The following is a 26,367-nucleotide window of genomic DNA, read 5'->3' on the forward strand; positions in this document are numbered from 1 at the left end:
ACAAAACCTTGTAAGTAATATCTCAGGATCACAAGGTTCTTTGCTTAAAGTAGGTTGACATGGAAGATATTAAGTTAGTTAGTTGAATAATCCTTAGTGAGACAGCAAAAGGAGATGGTCTGCACTGAAAAAAACCTCAAAGAAGAGGGTGGTTCTACAGCCTGCCACTGTCAGAAGTACAGGGGTAAAGTGTCTTTCCACTTGAGTAAAAGTTATTCATAAACCAGAAATATCCTCCAGATTTTATTAGTCAGACTGCACAGCTGATCTGACTCTTTCAATGCCATATTTGAAACCACTACTTCTGTACCAACTAAGCCACAAAGAATGGTGATAAAAATGTACAACTTTGAAGTTTTCAACACTTACAAGGAATTCTCTAGTGAAGATCTAAAAATTTTGAATGAAGGGAACAGAATTATCTAAAATATATTATAAAATATAAGTACCACACCAAGGAATTGCCATATTCATAATTAAAATGCAGGCAATTATAGACCTATGAATGAAATGCAGTGTGACAGCAGAATATTATTTGCAATAATGCATCTTACCATGAGTTAAAAAATACTGGGGTACCAATGCGTCTAATCAGAGCATGACAGTATTTAAGCACATGGAAAATGATGGCAGAATTCAGCTGCAAAAAGTCCAGACCTGGTTGGAGGAGGGTGCTTTAACCAAAGTGGTTTGGTGGGTGGCATCCCTGCCCATGGTAGGGGAGCTGGAAGTAGGTGTTCTATACGGTTTCTTCCAATCCAAACCATTCTGTGATTCTCTGATCTCAAGTAGAATTAGGGCTCATAAAACCTTTAGCTCTTTCAAAAGACACAGTAAGACAGTTGATAATCTGAAGTGATCAGCTCCTTGCAGAAACCTCATTTAACAGACAATGCCTGCACCTGTCCAGCCCTTTCTAAGACACACCTAATGCACTGATTCAGCATTTGGAATGGATATGCCATCAGCATTTCAGTGCTGAATGCTTCTTACTGGTTGGAGGCAGCTAATAAAAAATATAAGAGCTTTGGTGTGGAGTGCTCAGAATTTGTGTGTCAGTGTTTACCACCCTCTCCTGCTAGAGTGCTCAGGGGAACTCTTAAGGGATACCTCATAAAATACTGCCTCATCCAAACCTTGTAGAGCTGATAATGGAGAAGAAGCTATAGGAGAAGGTGACATCATCAGATTTTTGAGAGTTATTAAACTTAACTTGGACTATCATTAGCTTCCAGAACATTTCCAACCCTTTATTGCTGTTTTAGCCTTTGTATAATTCATAGAGTCAGAAATTTAAAGTAATTACTGCTTTACATCTGCAGAAGTTAAAAGCTGACCCTAATTAGAAGAGTACTTTTACACAGTTGGAGTCCTCTGAGCTGTTAAAGATCAGCATTAGAGAAAAGATAACAAAAGAAGCCCTTGGGACTTATTTCTCACCAGTTTTACAGAAATCAATAACTTCTATTTCAATCACTCCAAAAGCTATGCTCTCAAAAGGCTGGAGTCCATTCAGAAATACACTATTTTCTCTGTAAACAGCAATTGTTCATAAAAGGTTTATGACAAACTAACAGTAATATAACTTATCCAGAAATGTACAGAACTGATATTTTTCTACTCTAGCCATGATCTTCAGCCTTGCAGAAGAAAAGGGTGGGGAGTACCACAGAGAATTGCTTTATGGATTAATTCCCTTCTGAGAGGACTGTGAGAAACAGTCACCTAAGACACAGAGCAGTGAACTCACTTGGTATTTCTGAAGGGTCTGAACAATCCCATTGAACAATATTAGGGATCCCTGAAGAAAAGTTACAAATCTCTGCACTTGAACTTTGACAAAAATTTTGCCTCTTTCCAACATTTTATCTGCTTTTAAAGTTGCAAAAAGAAACACAATCCACCTATAAAATACACATGCCAAACTGTCTACATAACTGAGAAATTAAATTACAAAACTAGTAGTGCTTTGTTGGAATGACTGTGAGCTCACAGGTCTTTGATCTACAGACAATCTCAAGTCTCACCAAAGCTGATGATGATTAAATATTTCCTTTGAAGATAAGCTGAGTGAAAAGAGCAATTAAATTTTTCTTCATGTGCTTTATGCGCCTGCAAGTAGTGGAAGTGACAACTGAAAACCATGAAAAAATGAAACAGAAGTTAAGCATTGCAGGTTAAGGGGTCTTCTAGATGCTGGCAAAAAAAAAAAAAATCCAGAAATAAATGGTAAAGGCACTTATTCTATATTCACTGAAAAGATACACCCTATATTCATTGAAATATATTCACTATATTCCCCCTTCTATATTCATCTAGACATATTCACTGATATATATTCACCATATATCACCCATTCTATATTCACTGAATTTGCTGAATTTAATGAATACATTCCCTATATCCACTGAAATATTCACCATATTCCATTCACGGGGAACAGAAAAATGTTCCTGAATTTGTTGGAGGAGCCCCATAGACTGCAGAAGCAGCATGATGGAAATATGACAGCAAAAAATAGATGCAGTTTTGAGGTTTCCTGCCTAACTCATCCCTCGTGCTGAATAAAGCAAAGACTCATTGAATTTTAATTTTTTTCTGAAATATATCTGTTTGCTACCACTGCCCTAAAGAAACAGGTGTTAAACAAGGGTTCTCCACAGGTTTTCAGATTCAGAAAAGTCTTGGGCATCTTATGGAACTGGAAGGCAATGCCACCAGTCTAGGCAGGTCACAAGAGCTCTGCTGTGAGGCACTTTTTCCATGAAAGAGATCAAAATAAAGATCCTGAGAGCTCAAAATACTCCTAAAGAGACCAAGAAAACTGACAGTGCAGCAACTCAGCAGAGCTCAGCAGCCCATCAGCTGAGCAGCAGCCAGACACACACACCTGGAAGGCCTTCACAATATCTTCAGCTATTTCACCTGGACAGGAAAACCTGCATAAGCACACATCCTCTTGGGCTTTGAGAGAGACACTCGTGAAGTCTGCTGGCCCTCTGAATAAGCCATGCCTCAATGACATCTATTTCTAGGATTGGATAAGGAGGTAGAAAACCCTTCTAAAATGTTTGAGAGCTGTTCTTTAGTTACAAAAGCACTGCGTCCCATGCAGATTTGGAGAATTGACACAGTTTTGATTGCACCTGTTTGTATAACTTGTGAATAAGAAAAAAATGTAACATGTAAAAAAATCAATCATTACTCAGGTGGCTATAAATATGCATTATGAACATTCATCTTTTAAGAATTTAAAAATTCAAACAACTGCACCAAAACACTAGAAAGAGAGAGAAGGAGGGGAGGGGAAGGCAAAAATAGCCACACATGCTTGCTGAAGAGGAAGAAAGGCCAAGTTCTCACTTACACAGAAGTCCCTTCATACAACTCTGGAAGGATAAAGAGGCTTTCAAGCAGATGTAAATTACACTCAAGCTGCCTTTAAAGCCCCATTTTCACTCAGACTAGTTTAAAGCTACTTTGATGCCAATTAGAGTCCAACCTGAATTGTTTATGTGGCACTAGTGCAGAGCTGAGAGTGCAGTTGATAGTTAGGAGTGAAAGCATTCATACCCTAATGTTGAACTTTTGCTGCAAGACCATTTAACTCAGATTTACAAAAGGAAAAGATGGTAAAAAAAAAAGGGACTTCTTTTGTAAATAGTTCATAACCCCAAAGAACAGTCACAGATAAACTAAGCACCATCTGGCTCACATCATCACTTTTTTGCCTTCCTTTTCCCTTCCACCATATTTATTTTTAAACCAAGACAACAATTTATGTCATTCCCAGGAGTGATGCAGTGGAAGAAAATGTCTGATGAAGTGAGATCACAGGGAAGACTTGGGCTGACTAATGCAGTAATTTTATCAATAGAGTGGCACTACTTTGGCAGAAAGAGAATTCTAGGCAAAATAATTAGGCAGTGGTTTATTTTTAATTTGAAAATAAATAGAACAACAAAAAAGAAGCATTGTGGGCCACACTGTTCCTCTTCTCTGTCTTTGTGGAGCATTCCCATCACAGGCACTCTCAGCACTCTCCCTTCAGGTTTCTGCCACTGCAACACTGGCTGCAGTGCTTTTGCCTGGCAATATCTAAGTAACCCTTCCTCAAAAAGCTAGGGCTTCACAGGAGGACTACATAATCCAAAATTCAGTTCAAGAATATTTTTTCTAGCCAAATTCTTCAGTGGGTGAAGTGATTGTCACTCTTATCTGACCATGAGCAATCTCCATCAGAAAAAAAGCCAGAAGCAAAGTAGTTTGCAAGGTTACCCAGAGCTTCTGCTTGAAAACAAGCACTCCAAGTCACACAACTTATTCCTCACTCATACTTCCTCCAGAGGGCAAAAGGATAATAGCAGTGGACATGGTGAAATAAATGCTTTTCTGTTTTCATCTATTACTTATCCAGATGCCCGCATCTCCCTCTCAGATGCCTGCTGACCCCTCAAACTGCTTGGATATGATGAGAGGGTGGGTGTAGGCACCTTTTAAAGGTTTTATCCAGAAAGGACCTCCCTCAGCCCTAGACCTGTGCTTTCACAGAATGATTTCTCTTACCAGGGGGACCCTGGGTCTGCATCAATACCAGCCTCTGCTGAACTGAGAAGAAAATGAACCAACCCAGAGCAGATCCCCAAGGCATCATTAGCTCAGCCACAGACACTTCCAAAACACTGTCCAGGAGGGCTTTTTTCCTCAAAGTGGCTAATTAATCAAAATAAATACCTGCAGTCCAGAGCCTCCCTCCAACCCCTTCCATTCTCTCTTTAATTTGCACAGAGAAAGCATTCCAAGACATCTCAATTTGTTGCTGGGTAAACAGCTGCAGCATCACCATGAAGAATACAGCATCTCCTCTCTTTCTTTTGAAAGCCTCTGGTGTATACAATAGCCTTTAATTTTCTCATCTTTATTTTTTATTTTTACCAGCACTGTGATGTTTGGATTCATCTGCAGCACCCTGCTCATCCTTTTAATCAGTATGGCAGACTGCTTCAAAATTCTAGAGAACATCCCTTTGCAGACTGTGACTCTCAAGATTAGCGGAGAGTGGCTCCAGAAAGAAGAAAGGAGGCCAAGAGAGTGAAATCTGCATTCCCACAGGCCACCATAGCCAAGAGGAAATCCCACATATCAGAGGTTCCAGGAAGTGTTATTCCTTCTTGTGCTATTTTCTGGGACTCCTGCAACCATCTTCCTCCTTGCATGTGTTTAGATTTCCTCTCTTTAATGGAGCTGGAGCAAATGCCAGCATGGACAGGCCATTCTGCCTCCAAGGCAGGAGCAGACACTGCAGAGTAAAGCATTTTCCTGTGTGGGATGGAGCCACCACTGCCTTCCATGCACACACTTGATCAGTCTCTTCCTTATAACTCAGATAGCAGCTCTCTCTATTCAGAGGGATCTCTAGAGACAGAATTACACCTCCCACCTAAAACTTCCAGTTTGAACCCATGCCAAGCAACCCCTGTGGAAATTTTTTTCTAATAGAGAATAATTTAGAAGTCATCATTATAAACTTTACTTCTAATGCACTCCTGGCTCTACTCAAATCTCTCCTAGGTGTAGGATATCCAAGCTGGATGACTCCAAGTTATGGAGTCATTAGCTCATGGCATGGAACTCCATGGCATGGAACCAGCACCTGGCAGAATCTGAAAGACCTCTGAGTGTTGCTATTTGTCTTTTCAAGCAGAAAACCCATCCTTTATCTTAATCTCTTGTATAATATTATCACTTTGTAATAATTAACTGTCTTCAAAATTGCTCCACTGAATATATTTCCCTCTTGTCTTAATTTCTCAGTTGTCCTCATGAATTTTGATTCTATTACACACAAAATGGCCAAAACCACAAACCCTAAACCACAGAAATTATGCTGTTGCAGCAAAACCACACATCTGCTGGAAGCCAACTAGGCAGAAAGTCCAAACTCATTGGTTTATAGAGAAGTAAATAGGAGAGCAGTGATATAAATATTTGAAACCTCTTGTCTCCCGATCAGGATACAACTCAGGTATGTAAGGATTAAGCTCTGGTTGCCTGCTACTTGAGGTGCATTAGTATAGCTACTTAAAACTGAGTAATTCCATCAAAGGCAAGGCTCCTCTGTTTGAAGTCAGACACAAAATTATTGAGCAGCATCAGCTCCAAGTTGCCATGACATGAATAACACACCAATGCCCCTACATCATTAATATCAACACTCAAAAGTTTGCTGGGGTTTTTTTCAGAATACTTGAAATGGAAATAGAATTCATTGTACTCTTTTTAAGGTCATTTCCTTCAATTGTTTATGTGATGATGAAGAATCAACTCAAACATACAAGGTAAACAAAGAATAGTAGAGAGAATCTAACTTTGGCCAGATGAAACTACAGATGTGAATATTTAATGCAGATTTCTGCAAGGTGGCTGTAAATAGGAATGGGGAAGGCATGATCCAGTGTGCACACAAAATACAGTGCAGTTCTGAAAGGTGCTGGGTGAATGAAGGGTTTGGTAAAACTCAGCCAATCACCTAACCATATCCAGACAACAAGTGTGCACTGGATAACCAGACAATGAGTGTGTATTAGATGATGTATTAGAAGTCTGCATTCCCATCACACTACCATTCCTGTTCCAGAAACAATGGATGCAATAATCTCCGACAGTGTCAGACCTCCTGGGCATATCACCAAGACTTTTTATACAGCAAAAGTGTAGCAGGTGGTATCCTTCACTTAAGGATGACTTGCCTGGCTCTCCATCATGACATCTACCAGGTCTCCAGGTCTTCTGTGGGCCTGGCACTTGTCCATTGTTGAGTCTTATCTAACTCCAAAACGCAAAGAAAATCACTGATTTCCAAGGCTGCAGGCCATGGAGCTGCACCAGGGTGTACCTGGCTGAGCAGGTCCTTATTCAGAGTCATCAATCCCCTGTCTAAACTGGTAGGCTTTAAGATTTACTTGGCTTGTATCATTTTGTCAATCAGAGCATTAGAGGATTAGGAGTTTTTTCTACTCCTTTTGTTTATTAAAAAAAGAAAGAGAAAAAAAAAAGCTGATGGATTTCACTCTTAGTTATCTATTTCCTAGCTACCTGTACCAAGAACAAAGACACAAACCTTATGAGGCTTTGGGTATTTTTTCTTTTGAAGTTTGGGATTTTCTAGCAGTGTTCTTTCCCTTTCTGTGCCAATTAAAATGGGCCTGTTTTGTAACTGATAAAGGTGCCTCTAACACGTGTCCACAACAAGGAGCTTTGTGTGCAGTTACAGTTGTTCAATAGATGCCCAGTCCCAGACAGATGGTGCTTTATCTTCACCCCCTTGTCAAGACAGCATAATGCATTGTCCTGTCAGGGATTAATGGAAGTGCCACTCACATTAGATGCTAATTCTGGTACAAGTCTGTTAGAACACTACAGATGCTACAGCTACTGTTTCCCACTGTGCTTGTAGCAGTCTGTCCACACTGGAGCAGAAGCAGGACATTCAGAAACCAAGGTGAGGAGCACAATGCAAAAATCCACGCAGAATGCAACCTTGTGGTCAATGGGAAAGAGTCATTTAAAAAGCAAGAAGAGGATGATAAAAAAAAACCCACAGAGAAACAGTAGAAGAAAAAGTGACAACTGAATATTAAAGCAGACAAAACAAAAATCAGGAACCAAGAGGGAGGTTAAAAAAAAGATCCAACACAACAGAGAAAGAGCCTTTCCTCAGTAATGATCAACGTATCACATCATCAGAAAATCAGCACTAGAATGGTCCGTAATACTGAAAAGCAGCTGTGGTACAGGGCAGAATGTAGATACAGTGAAGGTACATTATTCCATTGCTGGATTTGCCTCACTGGGTAGCCCAAAGCATTATTGCCTTATAAAGAAAAGTAAATGTTTAATATATTGAATAGGTACACAGTTGTGTACTGATTATTAATGAATAAATAAGTCCCAAAACTGATTTCAAGATACATACTCCAAGAACAATATGCCAAGGAGACATCTGTAAAAACACTATAAAAGACAGGCAATTCAGAGATAAGTTTTCAGCTCTCTCATGGACCCTCTTTTTGTTTAGATAAGAGATTTGAGATCTAAGGCTAATTTGAGATGCCTCCACACAAGCAGTCTCAGTGGCCTGAGTACCTTCTAGACTCTAAAAGACCAGCAGCACTTTTATTACATTTTCCTTTCAGGACTGTGCCCATTTACCATGTTCTGTAGCTGGCATAGTGGGCTAGAGGAAATCCAAGTATTGGACCCTTCTTTCTGAAAAGTCACTGGAGAATGGGAAATCTTTTGTGCTTGAGAGAAGCTCCTACATATTTATAGGGATGACAAACCTAGTTAGAAACTCCATGGTCACAAAACTTGTAATAACTGGCACTGTCACATCACTAATTGGTCAAGGCCTTTCACTCTGCGTTTCAGAAGAGGTTGCTTGTGAGAGAAAGAGAAGAAAGGCAAGGAAGAAGAGGCTATTCAGAGATGTTGATCAAACCTGAAAAGCCAAACCATGGCAGCAGATGGTAGATGGCAAACAGGAAGGTTTTGTCAAAAACTCGAATAGTTTAAAAACAGTGGAAAGAAGAAAAGCATTCTGACAGCATGAAATACTAACCTTTAAAGACACACAAGGAAATGCATATACACCGTCTGTTGCTCCATTAATAGATAAAGATGAAGCAATAGAGTAAATGCAAGGGAAATGAAATAGCAAGAGCAGCCCATCACTAACAGGTTTATGCACTGAGATGCAGCTTGAATCCAGGTCCTGAAATAGTATATTAGACCATAATGATTTCAAATCTCTTCTGAGAGTTGGAGACATGAGGTATACTGCTAACTTCTCACAGTCCTGTGCTGAATATTAGAAGCTGTGGTCATGGTAAAAAGCAGATGAACTATTAAACAGGAAAACTCCATCTGGTTCACAAAATCAATGAGCTGTAAATAATAAAAATCTAATAGGCCACATCAGGAAATTAAACCTGTATACTTCTGCCAGTCTCATGCTTTTATTTGTCACAGGATCTGCTGCTACCAGACACTAGGAATGGACTAGATGGGCCGGATATATCTTTGGTCGTGCATGTTTGTTCACTTTTATGGCTTTCTTTACAACATTTGTTACTGAGGAAGGACTCGCCAAGGAGATGGAAGAGAGTTTATTCATGACAACATGTTTGACATCCATTACAGTGGACTGAAAACCTTGGCTGCAGCCAAGGACAATGTAGGTTGATACCTAACTAGTCACTCCACACTCCAAGTGAGCATAGTTCAGTGACACACTTGCAGGCTCAGACCTCCTTACACCTCCATTTGCAGCAGTCCTCACTATTCCCATCTGGATCTTTCTTGAGTGATGCTTATGGTATTGGCCAGAAAATGTTCTGATTGTGTGACTGCATACAAATTGGATGTCAGAAGAAAACAGATATTTCTTTCTTGGACCAAAAGAGTATTCCCATTTCAGAGCCACATGATGAACTTTCTCATCTCAGTCAGTCTCCCTTTTTTTGTTCCTCATTCCTTATGCAATTCTGGCAATGCAATTATCAACCCTCCAGAGAATGTCTCTGGATTTCAGTACCAATGTAGCCATATATTGATATACTATAGGTGGACTTAAGTTTGCCACAATATTAAGCAGCTGGTCATCACAAACTCCCTCTTTAGGCCATAGGGAAAATCAGATCCTTCAAGTCTCCCTCACAGCAAACTTATTGCCATAACCTGCAACTCCTGCTACTCAAGCTGTGAGATTTTTCCATGTAGAAGAGCCTATCTGCCATAAACTCCATACTGTCCTACTAAACTGACTTTACTGATAACCCAAGATAATGTGTGTTTTAGCCTTTAAAAAACAATGCATTCTCCTCTCAGTGACAAAGATGCTGTCCTATGAGAGTCATAAAAGATGTGCTTATCTTTACAAAAACTTGTATCGTCCTTTAAGCAACACATTTTTCACAGGTGAAGCTCTATACAGTTGGATGAATAAACTGTAAACACTAGCAATATTTCCATTTGATTAAGCAAGATTCATTTTACAAATAACTCAACAACTTCTGTCATTCCCAATTAAACTAACCAAATGATCAAACACTTAATGTCTACAGAAACAAAGTTTCATCAACATCAAAGTTTCATTTTTATAAAAAAAAAAAATCTTTCTCCACCACAATTGTATGAAAGCAGAGCTTACTAGTCTTGGTCTCATTTTTAATATGCTGTTAGTATCTATAAAACAGATCTTACCTTGATCTTCTGAAGAAACCGGTGACCTGGAATAAAACAACAAAATCCAGTCAATCTTGGGTAAAAGGAAGGTCACAAATAAAGTTCAGTCTCAATCTGGGAAAGGGGATATGGAGTCATTTGAAATTTTTATTCTTTATTCCCTAGAAGAGAGGAGTGAAAGGCATCTGACCAAAACAAAAAAATAAAGAAAAAAGAGAAATAGAGCTGAACAGGTCATCTAGCAGCAGATTCTGCAGGCCAGAGCGAGCATATGGAGCCATCTCTGCGAGGACTGCTGCAAAGACTGTCTCTAGATACTTGGCAGAAACTCATCTGCTACTACCACTGCCAGGAGAAAACCTCCCAACTAGGGTTAGTCAAGGAAATTATATCTTGATAGGAACTCAGTTATATAGTGTCCATTTTTTGCCATAAATCAATGTAGTGGTTAGCATAAAACAGTAGTCATAATTAATAACATCTCATGCCACCTTCACAAAAGTAACATAACAGATCAAAAAAAAATTAATGTCAGGACAGATGTAAGTACAGAAAAAAGCCACATACCAACCCCAACTCAAGAGTTATGGGATACCCTAACCAGTGGATTAGGACTCTGATAATACCCCAAGAGAGGGAAGGGTTATGAAACACAAGTGACCTCTCAGTGTCCCTGCTGACTAAGAGAAGAATCCCAGTGAATTCTAGGGATTTGTATCTCAGTTCCCATCACTAAGGATCATGCTCCTGATGGTTTTGGTCACCACACAGAACAAAGGGACATGGAAGTACTGGCCCTCCATTTTTCCCTTTGCTGCAGTAGCATGGCTTAGCAAAACTGAGGCTAACCATGGGGCTGAATCTGGGATGTACCTTCATTGCTCAGACCAGACTGACAGCATAGAATCCAGAGGGCTGGACCACTCCTCAGCACTTCCCCAGCACAGATTTCAGATCCATACACAGCCTTCCCACCCAATGAGTTTGTTCCTGCAGTGAGTGGGGCAACCCATGTTTCCTTTCCAAGATATTTAATTTCACAACAACGCACAAAAATAACAAATTAGGAAAGATTTTAAAATGTTAGCGTTGCCAGCAAAGAGATCAAAGCCAACATAAAAAAAACTGCCACAGAGGGGTGAAGGGAAAGGAAGGAACAAAGGGGAAAAGAGCACATGTATATTTAACTGAGTCAGCAGGGGCTGAGGGCTGGAGGGGGGAAAAGAAGTGAAGCAACCCTGGGTTAGAGGAATAAAGGAGCTGAGGAAGAAGCCATGATCTCATTTCATAAAAAGGGTTTGAAAATGAAGGTTGAGGGATTATAGAACATCAGAAGCAGATATGCAAATATGTAGATGCAAACAGGAAAAATTGAAAGAAAAGGAAGCTTTCCTGCCAAAGTATGTAAATTTTTTTGCTGTAAAATAGAGAGAGATTTGCAAATAAAGAGAGGAAAGAGTTAGAGCACAGCTGGAGCAATGGTCACTGTGAAAGAAAAAAAATTTGATTGCCTAATTAGGATTCTGGCTGCACAAGAAGCCAATGTGTCTGTATGGATCAGAATTAATTAATCCTCTACTCCCATTAAAGGCTCTGATTGCTGCTGAACATCCTAAGCATGTATCCTGCTCTGTTGCCAGCCAGGCCAGCTCTGCCCTCACCCTTCAGCCATGTGTGTGAAATACAACAGGAATGCAGGTAACCCAAAGGATTTAGCAGGCTCCACTAGAACTGTCCTGCTTTGACCAGCTAGTTACAGACTTTTGTCTTTAACTCCTAGCAGAACCCCTTCTGAAGATCAAAAGCCACTGCATTTTCTACAAGGTTAAACAAACCAGAATGGTTCATATCAAGAGGTGAAAGTTTTTAGATACTTGAAGATATTTTTACATGCAAGAGTCATGCAAGGTTCCTTGGCTCACATATTTTGACCCTCCACCCATTGCTAAGGCAGTATTTCACTGCATCAGCAAAATATATTCCTTTGTTTTGTTTCTTAATTGCCCAGTTTCATCACCTTTCAGTTCTTTATTTGAAGCAATAAAATAAACAATACAGATTATCCTATAATTTGGCTCTTCCTTATGCTTGGTTAAACAGATGTCATTAGCTCCTTAAAGCATCAACAACAGAAGAGATTTTATTACAATATCAATGCCTTCTCAATTAAAGCATTGATTGAAGAGGAGGATGAAAAATATGTTTATTCATATTTTGTGTGCCTAAAATTATTATACATTTTTCAAAATATTACTGGCCTTTTTGCTTTGTTGCTTGTCTCAAATACAATGTTTGTAAGAAATGTAACATTAACACTGATGCTACTAGTAGTGCTTTTATTTGAAAGGATCCATCATGTAACTGTGTAGCCTGGCATCCTGAGAAAATAAGGTTTATATAACCTTATTTTTATCAGTTTCATCAAGTTTATATCAGTATCTTGATGTGTACACATGCACCTCTCTGTCTCACTCTGATAAACTCTGGGCTTGTTGGCTCATTTCATCCCTCGTTAATTGACAGGGAGTCAATTCCTGCTTGCACACACCAGGAAAAAAAATAGCACAAGCTCAACATTTCTGATGTAGCAGCAAAGCCACAAAGGAAGGTTTTGAATATCCCAGCCACAGGAAAAGCCTCAATGAGAGCTTCCACCACTGGAGATACCAAAGGCTCAACCACAACAGACTGGGCTTCCTTTGTTCCACCACTGACACGGAGAATTTTGGCAAAGAGCAGAGAGAACTTTCAGCATCCTCCTACAATTCCAGGCCATACAATTTAGCAAGGGGGAGGGAGGCTTTCCTAACTGCTCAAATCCTCCTCTAACTGCACCAAGGGGAGTCTTGTTTGTAGCTGTGATGGGAGGAAGTGAGGCTGCAGAAACCTCCACACTGAATGGAATTGGGCATTTTGTGCACTGACTCCTCCAGCCCATGCTTATGGCAGGCTCTAAGGGAGGAAAGAGAGAAAGCCTAATGACCTGCTCTAAACCACATCCACCCTCTCCACAGCCACAGGGGCCTTCCTGAGAGGACAAAACAATCCAGTAGATGCTCATATTTCCGGTCACACATCTTTCCCTCAGGTCTGAGAGAGGTGTGAGAGACAGACTGTGGCAGCACTGGCCACCAGACAGGTGTTGGAAGAAGGGAGGATTCTCATCTGCTAACACCCACACAGGAGCCATCTGTCCAGTGCATGTCAGCTCCCCTCCCAGTTTGATCCTGGCTATGTGTTTCACTGTCAAAAAGAAGCAAGTTATCATCTTAACAGCCTCAAAAAAAATAATTAGAGACAGGTCAGAGATACTTTAGGAAAAATAATATACTGTCAAGATCTGTGGTCTCACCTGGGTCAAAACACTTTGCCAAATGACATCTTGAAGAGATTTTCATTTGGTTAAACAAAACAGAAAAAAATCTTCAGGAAAAGGTTAAGGCACTGCAATATCCTGTTCTTGGCCATTTCAGAATGGAATAACTTCTTTCTTTATATGTGTATATATATACATCAACTGGGTTTTTCTTCTGGTTTTATCTTGGTGTAAAATTAACTTGTAGAAAGCAAGGGTCACCATCTCCCCAAGAGACTAAAGACAGGCCAGATTATCTGTGACTGGCTACATTTCCAGAGTCGTGAGATTCAATTATCTCTTCTACCAACAGTGATATTTATTTTCCCATGCATAAATGAAACTGGAGAACCTGATTTCACATATTTCACCAAAGGCTTTAATCTGACTTTCTCCCTGCTCTGGTTTTACAAACATCTATTGTTGTAGCAGATAGTTTGAGTAAAGACATTTCTGTGATAGGAAAGAGGATCAGAAGGGAGGAGGAGGAAAAGCATGCTGTTAAGAAGGGTCTTATCTACTCTGTTTGCTTTCCATGCTGTTCATTGCCCTCTTTTCTTACAGGTCCTGCAGCAGTGGCAAACTCAGCCAGAGGGATAACAGACCTTGCAAACCTCAGCCTGCAAAGGGAGGCTGTGCAAGGTCTGTTCCACCACCCCTTATGCAAGCAAAACAATACCCTTTGGACTTTACACAAAATCCTCAAGCATCTTCCAGAAATCAAGGTACACGTCTTTGGAAATGCATAAAAAAGCCATTAAAATGGTGCAAAAAAAGCCAGATCTTATATACATTAGATTCATCCAGCAAACTGGAATACTTACAATATAGAAGGCATGAGACCTGCCCACCTGAAACCACAACAAGCCTCCAAATTCACACTCTGATCCAAAGCTCACTGGAATTTTCCCACTCACTCTTGCAAGATTTGGATAAATTGCTGCAGAAACCTAATCCCCAGTATAGGCAAGGCAACCTTCAGTACCATATAAACCTCTCTCACAGAGCCAAACAATCAGAGCTGTTTCTAAGTGCACAGCCCAATGTGCAAGCACTAGGTTTGTTCAGAGTAGCTGGGTGTGGTGGTTTGACCAGGAAGAAGTGGGAATTCTGGGAAGCTGTGGTCAAACCAATGAAGGTTTTGAGTTTGAGACTGGCACCTGGTGTAGCCAGTGGGGTTTGGACACACCTCCGAGAATACACAGGGGTTAAAAAGCAGGGCACTGCCCTTGGCAGGCTCTCTTGGGACGTCGCGGCGACGAGGTCAGATCACCCTCCCCTGTCCAGTCGCTGCTGCTGGGCGGGGGAGGGGCAGCCACGTGGTAGGCCCTGGGCCTGGACAGAGATGGGAGGTGAGGGGGCTTCGAGGATGGAAGGGTGGAAGATCCCAGGGAGTCAGCCCTCGGGCAGCCATTTTCCCCCCAGGGGAGAGGGAGAGGGAGAGAGAGAGAGAGAGAGAGAGAGAGAGAGAGCCGGCGACACCGAATGTGATAGCAGCCGGCCCAGGAGGAGAAGGGGGGAGGAAGAGTGCCCGGCCGGAGCGGCAGCGTGTGGGCAGCGTGTGTGGGAGTGCCGCTCTGGGACAGACAGAGACTGAAAGTTTTAACCCCTTTCTTTCATGATTGGGGCCTTGCAAAAATGCTAATCCTCCTCGAAGCTGAATAAGAAGGGAGATAAGAGATGAGATGAGACAAGGACCTGGCCCGAAGAACGTGGAGATGATTGAATGGGAAGAGATGATTTGGAGTGGCCTTTTGGCTGGACTTTTCTTGTGGCCATGGACTCAGTTGTTCCTGTGACACAGACTGCACTTAGGGGGAAGCAGTGGCTCAAAACCAGGAGGGTTCTTCGTGAGGACCCCCCGGCCCCAGGGGGTTGGAAAAATATGGGGGGGACAGATGTCCCAAAGCAGAGACTGTGCCTTTTTGGAGTGAGACAAGGCATCCTTGAAAGACAACCCTAAAAGCAGCTCTGGCCATGCACAGTGGTGAGAGCACTGGGCATGGAAGGAAGATGTCACAAGCGGCAAAAGGACTTTTTCCGGGCGGTGCCGAAGTGACAGGGAAGCACACGAGGTTTCAGTGTGTTTCCAGGGGAAGCCTATGGAACAAGAAGGACTCCTTTCCTCTTCATGAACTGCAGTTTGAGTATACTAAAGTGTGGGGCCAAGGCTGGGCAGTTGATGATTTGGGAGAATGTATCGGATTGGGAAAGTCAGGTAGTGGGGAGGGGGAAAGTGGTTTTTGTAAGGTTTTCAATTTTTTTCTTTTTCCTTATGGTCTTTCCCTATTTTCCTGTAGTTTAGGTAATAAAGTGTTCTTTATGTTTAAGTTGAAGCCTGTTTTGCTTATTCCTGGTCACATCTCACAGCAGACACCAGGGTGAGGGCATTTTCATGGGGGGCACTGGCTCTGTGCCAGGCTCAAACCATGACACTGGGGTGGAAGAAGGAACATTCATTTCTAAGGAGGGAAGTGCAGGGAATGTCACAATTTTGAGCCTAGTCAACTGAGACTTAGGAACCTAGAGATATACAGCCAGACTCCAGGAGATGAATTCTAACAAAATTTCAGCAAAAGAGTGCATTAATCATGAAGACAAAAGCCTCTGGAGAAACAAAGTTGGAACTGATGTAAAGCAGCTATTTTAATCAATAAACCTGTAGCAGAAACCATCTCCACCAGACCTATTTAAAACCAGCCATTTAATATTTAAAGGCCAAATAACAATCTCTATGCAGCAATTCTACTGGGGTTTATGACCATTCCACTTTCTTCCTGCTTAAGGAATGTAGTTCTGCAAACTTTTTAATTCAGTCTGACAACAGCTGCCTGTGATGAGGGGAGAGCAAGAGCTGTCAAATTAAACCCATTCCTTCTCATTTTCTAAGTGCATCTCTTCAGAATCAAAAGTGGCATCCCTGTTGGGATTTATTCACATATCCTCTGATTGCAAATGAAGAAAATTTTTAGCACATCAAGTGTTTTTAAAACATAGGTGAGGAAACCCTCTCATTCAGCAACTTGTATCAATACCCCTGTAGCTGTGATTCCCCTGCAGTCCCAGCTGCAAAAAGTACATAATTTTACTGGTAGAAAGGCAGAACTGCTTTCTTTCCTGGAGCAGATAATGCTCAGTCTGGGCATAGCACTTGATGAAAAAATAAAAGCCTAAGGATTTCTAAGAGCTTCCCCACACTTTCACTGTGATCCTATACATTCCCAGCTCAGAGTGACCATCAGAGGCTGGAGAAGCACAGCAAGTCAGCAAGTTCAGCAAAGGCAAATGCAAAGTCCTGCACTTCAGGAGGAGTCAACCCATGCAACAAGACAGGCTGGGGGTCTAACACCTGAGATGAAGCTTTTCAGAAAGGATGTCTGATGTTAGCAAAGTACAAGTTGAACATCTGTCAGCAGAGTTCCCTGCCATGGAAAGAGCCAAAGACACACTGAGCTGTATTTGCTAGAGCTGAGCCATAAAGTAGATGGAAGTAATTTTTGACCCTCTCCTCCATGCTTGTGAGACTTGAGAACAAGACTGACATTAACAAATCGGGCTGAGTTCCAGAAAGAGCTGCAGAGATGCTGTGGGCACAGGAGGATAGGCTATGGAAGCTGGGAAGTAAGAAGAAAAGCTATGGAAACTATGGAAGTAAGAAGAGAAGGTTTGGGCAAAATCTAATTGCTGCCTTTAACTACTTAGCAGGAAAGGACAGAGAAGACAGAGTCTGCATGAAGAAAGAAACAACAGTGACAAGCTGGCACATGGGAAATTCAGATTGGATGTTAAGGAAAAAAATTTCTACTATGTGGATGATCAAAGAGAAGAACAGGCTGTGTAAAGAGATTGTTGAATCTCCAGTTTTGCAGGTATTTAAAACTCATCTGGAAAAGGCTATGAACTTCAACTAGCTGGATCTATCCTGAAGATTTGTATTACATGTCCTTCAGAGTTGTTCCCAACCCAAGTTTTTCTGCAATTTTTTAAGTCTCTCTACAAAAATTTCTGGTTTTACTTCCCCATTTTTCCTGTCATTCTTTCCTATCAAATATTTCTCATAGACAATTTCCATACTGCCTCACACACATGGGAAAATGCTGACCAGCAAAGCCCCCTGAATCTGAGAAATTCCATTCAAGTTATTTATTATTTTGCAGAAATCTGTTTGGACATGTCCTGTAACCTGCAATGACCATCTAGAGACAAACACTAGAGATGTTATGCTTTCTTAATCCTGCTAAAGGACAAGATCAGTATTCCTTCTAGCATCTCTGTAACTTCTGATGCTTCACGTTGTAGCTTTTATATTTTTAAGGTTCTGTACTGCTTCAGAGTGTACTTCTGAGCTTCATATTAAGGATGGTTAGCTGTCTTCACAGAGTAGGGAGACAAAACAATTCCTTGCCTAGCTTGGGACCAAGGACAAATGATCCAAATCTCAAGCCTAAGAACATAAACAATGCGGATTGAAGAGAGAAAAACAAGAAGGATGAGACTACATAACCTAAAGGTGTAATTGGACAATTAACTCCAATATGCAAATGAACCAGAACTTATAAAAATGTGAGACCTCGTGACCAGTTGTCCATTTTTGTGACCATTTTGGGTTCGTATTTGGTGTAGCCCTGGCTGGGCTCTTGTGCTGCCCAAGATGTACCTATTGAGGCCTCCTAATAAAAACCTACTTTATTTCTTCTCTCCATCAAGGCCGTGTTCCAGGTCAGCCTTCACAAGGCATCACTTCCTTCAGCAGCCTCCATCTCCACCTGCACAGCAATCACAGCCTCAGGCTGTTCACATGCAGTCCAACACACAGAAGAGTAATTGGTGCTTCTTGGGAAATCAGGGCAGCTCAGATGTGTTCCAGGCTGGGTCTCAGGCATGTCAGTGTCCCCTATATTGTCACATGTCCTTTTGCACTACTGCCTAACTTTTTGTCTCTTACCTTTCCTCTGTCCACTGCGGAATGTTTTAATGAAGACTTGTAAGACCACAATGCAGCTATACCTGAAGCTGTACTGACACCCAGAGGACTTGTCTAGGAATTGCTGCTTAAAAAGGGAATAGAAGATTTCAATGCAAAATCAGTTATAAATCCAAACCTGCCTATCAGTAATTTTTTAAAAGGAGAAAAAGGATAGAGAAATGTTCTATAGGATTCATCTTGGGTTCTACCTCAAAACATGACCTGAGCAAGGCTTGGCATTTACTTGAAAAAGAAGGTCTTTCCAAATGAGCAGCAAGATCATTGTAGGATAATCACAGTTTGTTTGGATTTGGTTTTTTGGTTTGTTTTTTTATAAATGCTTGGCCTTTCTTTCTCTTATGATCACATGGCACTAAAATATCTCAGTGGAATGCAAGAGAATTATTTTGAAGAGGGTCTTATCCCAGCTTCTTTGAAATGCCCTTCTTCCATTTCCAGACTTTAATCAAATCTTCAAAATCCTCACTGACCAATAGAAAGTGAGATCTAAGGACATTATGCAATGCTTTAGTGAAACAACAAGCTGGATGTCAAGGGATTGGATGTTGTTTGACACAGGCCACTGCTAAGAAGACCTGGAACAGGAGCTAAGTGGCTGCATTTATGCATTTCCTCAGCATTCTACATGAGAATAAAAACATATCTATTAGGTAGCAATCTGACTTTTCTTCAACAACAAATAAGTGCACTTTTACTTCTTCCAGGAAAAGATTAAAACAGAGGTCACTTTGTTAGGATTTCAGCTTTATTTAACCCAGAGAAAGAAATTATTTTGCTAAGCACAGTGCCATGACAAGCCCATTTTGAGCACCTCAGGTACAGCCTGGTTCATAAGACACAGCTTCTCTTGGCCCTCAGGCTAGATGGAGGTGAAGCACATCAGCTGCTTGGTGTCTTGACATACTACCCAAATAATTTCAGGCCACTCTGGGTTCCTAAACAATCCAGAAGCCACCCTAAATGGTGTGTTTGTAGAACAATGCAAACCAGACACTTTTGAGAAACAGCATTTTGCTCCAGAAACACATGAATCCCTTAGAAAAAGATTCTTGCAATTATGTTAAAAAATAAGTCACCTGATTTTCACAAGTGCTAAGCACTAAGAAACTCTCACTTTCCTGCCACCTTTTACAAAATAATCTAAAAATTTAAAAATCACCTTAGTTAATATGCACAACACAGAGATCCTAGGCAGAACAGAACTGCTGAGCTGTTAACACTCCTGCTATAGACTAATTGATGGAGAAAAAACTTCTATTGGGAGTTTCAGATATGGCTTTTGTGCTGCACTTTTAGATGTCTGGCACAGAAACAGCAATCTAGGAGTCAGAGTTACACTGGCTCCAAGCCACTTCTGGCTCTCTGATTTCAGCTCTTGGCATATTTTAGCCATGTCCATCTGTCCCTGCTGGCCCATGGGCATCAGCACTGCCAGAAGCTCAGCAAGGCTCTCTGTTATGGCCCTGCTCCCCTTGTATTTCCCTCCCTTGCTCACACCCCTGTGCCAGCATTGCTAAACATTCTGTCTCAGCTACCAAGACAAAGCTGTGGCCTTTCCTAATGCAGAGGAGCAGCAGGCAAGCAGGGACAAAGTGAATGTTTTGAAGCTTTCAGAAGTTTCTCTGGTCTCCCAAGTCCTTTGGCAGGTGTGTTAAAGAGGCACTGTACCTCCTACACCCTGACATAGAAGCCCAGAGCCAGGGGACTCAGGCACTCACACCAGACATGGAAGGGAAAGGGCAGCTCCCTGCAGAGCAGCCATGCCAAGACACACAGCCTGGGAAAAAAATCAACTTCCCAAGCAGCCTCAGTGAAAAACCTCATTTTGTGCCATAAGTCAAGTGAGGGCTCATGTCAGAATATCGTCCCCAGCCTCACTAATATCTGCAGGTCTAAAATACTCCATTGCAAACCCCAAAAGGTGACCTATCTTCACACAACTCTCCTTTGTCTTTACCTTTTGTTGCATGGTATTTTTGATATTTCCCAGTTTTCAGCCACAGCAGAAATATAAACATGAAGATATCTGAAGAATTATTGAAAGATTTGGGTTTTTTAAATTTAACACAGTCAACAACTCAGGTGAAGTAGTACTTCTGTGTGATATTTTAGAGCAGCTATTTTACCAAACTACATTTCTATTCTCTTTGAAAGCCTGTTAAACCAGAACTTAAGGATATGAACAGGAACAGAAATAGAGTCTGAATGGATCTAATGAGATGTCCAGGTGTGAAAGCTTGAATAGAGTTTGTAGCCCAATGTGTGTGTAACACATGCACAGGGCTGTTTCTTACCCAGGCTCTGAAGCTCACTGGTTTTGGCTTTGATAAGACAGCTTGGTACTGAGTGAGAACACATTAAGAACCAGCCTCCTCTCCAAGCAGATGGCAGCTCCTTATGGCAGGCACAGAGCACATGGACACAGGCTTGCTATTCCGGTGCAATGCCCAGAAAACTAGGACTGAAAGGTTTGGGATTTGGTTTTTGTTGTTTTGGTTGTTTTTTCTTACCTCAACTCCTACAAATGAGTAAGAAGTACACATTAAATACAGACATACATGTCTAAAACTACAAGGTACACAAATTTTCCAGCCTTGATTGGCTTTTAAGTTTGCCATGCTGGAGAATACTTGACCTATATTTGTAACAGTGTTTAAAGTATACCCAGAAGAATATATCTTTCTGTCAATCATCCTTTCTCACCTCAGTAAACCCATCCATCCCCTTTTCCAGCACCTTGAATGTCACTGGGGACTGTAGTCTGTTGTTTCCAGTCCATAAAGCTGCAGAGAGGGATATTCACATTGTGCAGTGGCATTGTCAGATCCACTATTGCTACCCTGCTCCTGCCAGGTACAGTTACCACAAGTCCAATACAGGGAAAGCAGTAGGCTCTAAAAATTAAATTATCAAATGTCATTTTCTTTTACCCAGACAAAAAGAAAACAAGATTATGAGAAGTCTTTCTCTTGACATATTGCTGCCTACTTTGCTGTAAAGCTGTTTTACCTCTCAGAGAAGATTCTGCTTTGCAAATCAAGGACTAAAGTAGGCAAGCAAGGATGCAAGCAAAGGGGGGGAAAAAACACAGTTGTTAAAAAAAAAAAAAAAGAGAAAATTGTCACAGACATCTTTTATGAAAATTCTTTTCTTTAGGATTTTTCCTCTTGAGAAGCTGAAAGACCTCAGGAACAAAATGTAAACATTGATTATCTGCTGCTGTGGAATGCAACAGGTGCATCTGTGATTGGTCTCAGGTGGTTGTTTCTAATTAATGGCTAATCAAATTGAGCTGGCTCAGACTCTCTGTCTGAGCCACAAGCTTTTGTTGTCATTCTTTCTTTTGCTATTCTTAGCTAGCTTTCTGATGAAATCTTTTCTTCTATTCTTTTAGTATAGTTTTAATATAATATATATCATAAAATAATAAATCAATCCTTCTGAAACATGGAGTCAGATCCTTGTCTCTTCCCTCTTCCTCGGACCCCTGTGAACATGGTCACAGAAAATAGACTCTATTGCTTCAGTCTTGTCTTTCAGTCAAAGAGTGGAAAGCAGATTAGTAAATGTTAAGGTAAGCCACTTCAAGGCAACCAAGGTACCCAGCTATCTTTACTTTGCCAACATGTTTTTTTTATCCTTTAAATGCACTCCAAAATAAAAACTTACATTCCATGTGGAAAACCTGGCTTTGCCCCTTTATCTGCTGGAAATATTCAGAAGGCATTTTCAAGCTAGGTGGTAGTTGACATTTTAACATTCAGGTAAGATTGTTCCTTTGTCAAGTGCGTGTGCATTCTGTTGCTTGAAGCTGCCCCAAGGAGAGGAGGAGAGCTGGACTGCTTGCATTTCCCTTTTGGAAAGTCAAGAACGCCAGTCAAGAAGCAAGATCTCTCTAAAGAAGCCGATTTGTAGTCTCATCTTGTGTAGGAGTGCTTTGCACATCACTGTCGGTCAAAATAATTTGCCAGCAGGGTGAATTTTCTCAGCTGTGCATCAGGTGTTGAGATGCCACAAAAGTGATTAAGAGGGGGCAGCTTGGTGAGAAAAGAGGAAGCCAAAATCCCACCCATTCTACGCTGGGGAGCTAAATGCTGAGTGATAAAATGTATTGGTAATAAATACTGAGGAGAAAAAGAACACTGTACAGAGTCCAGTACAGGATGTGCTCTGTTTCTGCCATCTATCGAAGGGGAAGATGCACAAACTCACGTCACACGTGCACACTGTTACTAAAACACTTTTACCTCAACTGCAGAAGCTGAAACTTCATTCTTGAAGAAAACACACACACTCTGCATTGCATTCACACACACAAATAAGGTTATAGACGTGCAAATCTAAGCCAATTTCTAATTTCTTCTTTTCCCAATTATGGTTAACAAGAGCAGAAGCAAAAGATGTGTCTTAAAGCTCAGTGTTACTGGGCTGGGGTTGTCAAGATGACATGTAAATACCAATTAATAATGACTATTGCTGAAACTTTTAAGTAATACCCATGAATTTTCTACAGCCCAGCTGTCTATAGATAAGGCCAGACTTGACAGTAGTGACATAAAAATTCTACTAATCAAAACAGGGGAAGAGATTATTAAATAAGGTTTTGCCTGTATGCAATCACTTAAAGGTAACACCAGAAGTTGCTGAAAGTTTGTTTTTAATAGCTTCCAGAACCATCTGACCCTCACTGTTTGCAAAAGTCTTTCAGACCCAGTGCATGCCATCACCACAAAGCTGTGGCTCATCCCCTGACCTAGCAGGGCTTGTGTGTGGCACCACTTTCCTTTGTCCTGCTTTTGTGCCTTCACACACCAGAACTAAATGTCAGGATCTTTCCATACCCAGAGCCATCCCTCAGATGTTTCCACTCCAGCTAAAGTAGCACAAAGCCTGTTGAATCCTTAGTTGAGAGCATCTGTTCTCAAGTTTTAGCCACTCAGAATAAACCAAGAGCATTTCTCATGCAGGCCAGTCTTTGCAAAGGTATCTCAGTATGAACATTCCTATCCATTCTCTCTTTTCAGCATTGTTTTGCTCTCCCAACTCTGCCTTTCTTCTACAGCTGAGTCAAGGTGTGTTTACTAATTAGACATGGCCAGGAATCCCTGAACAATTCTTGCATTTTTTTCCCACTGAAAAATCTCCCAAAACAATGAATATTGCTAAGAACTCAATGTATATAGAGAAATTGTATTCACAACAGAAGCTTAAAATACATGACATGGTTTACCACACTAGACTAAAAAAAATTAACAGGTGCCATCCTTGTCAAAGAATTCTTCATCAGTGGGGATAAGGGAAGATTTATAGAGGAACTGAAGAAAGGTTTGCCTAATGGTGGATAAATTGTAGCTTCTATCTGGGATGTGTATAAAATGTTGAGTATTGTGACTGCAACATGCTGACAAATAGCAAAAGCTTTAAAGATACAGGATCAAACCCCACACCAAAATGCATCACTTTTTCACACTCCGTCTCTCTTAGGGAACTTGCTTTCATTCCAAACAATTTCTTATTCATTTGCTATATTGTTATAATTTATTCTTCTTTGCTTTCTTCAAATTTTTTCCCTATTTAATCCATGTTTACCTTCTTATGAATAATTCTAAGTCCTCTTTACAACACTTTCCCTCTTCTTTGGGTCTACATCTTCCTTTCCCTTCTTTGGGTCTACTCTTCCACAAGAAAGTGCTAGGAAAGTGATGTAAAAGAGGCAGAGTTGCTTTAGGCAAATCTCTCGTGCTCCACTTTTAGGTAGTGAGAGAGATGCTATTTGTACAAGTATCCAAGACAACAGAAGAGAAAGAAAAGAGAGCTAAGCAAAAAAAAGAAACTGCATTCTGTTATATTTGAGTTCCATTATAAGGACTACACAGGAGTCTACAGTAAAGGTAACGGGGATTTACACCTTCACTAAAATAAGATTTGTTTGAAAGCAATCAGTACTCATGGAGCATCACCTGCAAAATAGACAGCAATTCTTACAGGTACACAAATACCTGATTAAGACATACACACTTCACTCTTGCAATGTAATTTTATAAAGGCAGCTTGAACTAAATCTGAATCTGAAAATTAATTCAGATTTTGCTATCAAAAACACCAGGGTAGACAGCTTTGCCTATTTAGGAGCTGATGCTGAGTTTTCCAATACAATATTTTTCAGGCAAACCCTTGGATTTTTCAAGTCCTTACCAACCTTGGAAATTTTAAAGATTCACTGTCACCAGGCAGTCCCTGCCTAGCAAGCTTTGAATCATCTTTTTATATTTTCTAAACTTCCAGTAAATTAGCATTCTTTCTTCTTTAACATGCAAATTTGTATCCCTGATGCTCTTATCATCTTGTAATACATGAAGACTTCTCTTTAAAAAATACCCTAAACCACCTTGTAACATCTGTGTTGTCGCACTAATTTCCTGGGCAATGATCAGATCCTTGAGGCTGAGTGAAACACTTGGCATTTAGCCTTTTTCTTCTTCCCTCTGAGAAACTAGGTTATTACAGCTTCATAAAGCAATGCCTGGATGGTATTACTAGCTAATTAATGTCTATTTAGTGGAAAGGGCTGCAGCCATCTTCCAGCACCTACAGGCATTACTTTCTTCCTCTCCCTAACAAGACCAGATGGTGTCCTGGCCAACCTTCGCCCACCCTTCACAAGCCATGCACTTGATCCAGAAACTGCAGCCAGCAGCTTGGGAAATACATTACCATCACAGCTGGACAGATGCTAGAAAAGAGCTGGTTGCTGCCCTGAATGGTGGGAAAATTAATGACTTCAATTAAAAGACATAGATTAAACTTCTACCAAGATATAGTCACCTTTACATCTCTGTATGCTGCTGGAGTTTTTATTTTATTGAATTTTCCAGCTCTCATCATATAACAGGGTGACAAACAACCAAGAAGACAAATATATGGCCAACAACAAACACACAGCAGGCTGTAATGTCTTCTGCTTCTCACTGCACCATTTAATGATAGAATGAAACCTCTCATGTACAAAGGAAGGGTCCAATTTCCAGCATCAGTGCAGTCAGACTAGAATATTTATCTTTTTTTCAAGATCAAGCACCTCTAGTCCCAGTAAATTGTCGTCCCAATGTGTTTTTTTAAATACGGTGTTCACACTAATTGATGTCCCTATTAAATTACAATCTGCCCCAGCTCATGGTTACTGCATCAAGACACTGTTTCATGTCCTGTACAATCCACCACAGATCAAAGAGCTATCAAATAAGGAACACAACATGAAACACTATTAACCAACACCTACCTGAAAATAACATGAATTCAGTTAATTGAAGAAAAAGCATAATTTTTATCTCAGAAAGACCCCTGCCTCAAAATCATTATATTCACACTATGCTTTTACCAAACAAGCTTGCGATCAAAAGAAACACCTAACATTAGAATTAGTTTTAGAACATGTATTCTGTTCTCTGCTTTCATTTATTGAAATAATATAAGGGCTCATTCAACTTTGAATTTTTAGCTACATTCCTCACTTGTCAGAAATAATTACTTTATCTTAAAGAAGTTTTATATGTATGTATATACATATGCATATACACACAACTATACGTGTGTATATAGTGATGACAGATACACTCTAAGCATCCTGAAGATACATTATGACCAGCTGTGGTCATATCCTGTATAGGAGAAAAAATGACCACCGAGAAAGCACTCCCAGTGAGTCAACAATGATCCCTTTTCTCTCACACCAAGTGCCTTGCCATTTGCCCTAAGCTATAGGATAACGTATTTTGGCTGT

General features: G+C 40.6%; 1 protein-coding gene across 6 annotated transcripts in view; it reads right to left on the reverse strand.

The window, feature by feature from the left end:
• Positions 1 to 26,367, reverse strand: part of DGKI (diacylglycerol kinase iota) — a 201,245-nt gene that overhangs the window by 17,570 nt on the left and 157,308 nt on the right. For all 6 annotated transcript variants that reach the window (XM_005482769.3, XM_026790868.2, XM_026790866.2 and 3 more), the window contains one exon: positions 10,264 to 10,289. In XM_005482769.3, the coding sequence (XP_005482826.3) occupies positions 10,264 to 10,289 (26 nt within the window). The remainder of the gene's footprint in view (positions 1 to 10,263; positions 10,290 to 26,367) is intronic.

The sequence above is a fragment of the Zonotrichia albicollis genome, chromosome 4, assembly GCF_047830755.1.
Source record: "Zonotrichia albicollis isolate bZonAlb1 chromosome 4, bZonAlb1.hap1, whole genome shotgun sequence".
Lineage (NCBI taxonomy): Eukaryota > Metazoa > Chordata > Aves > Passeriformes > Passerellidae > Zonotrichia > Zonotrichia albicollis.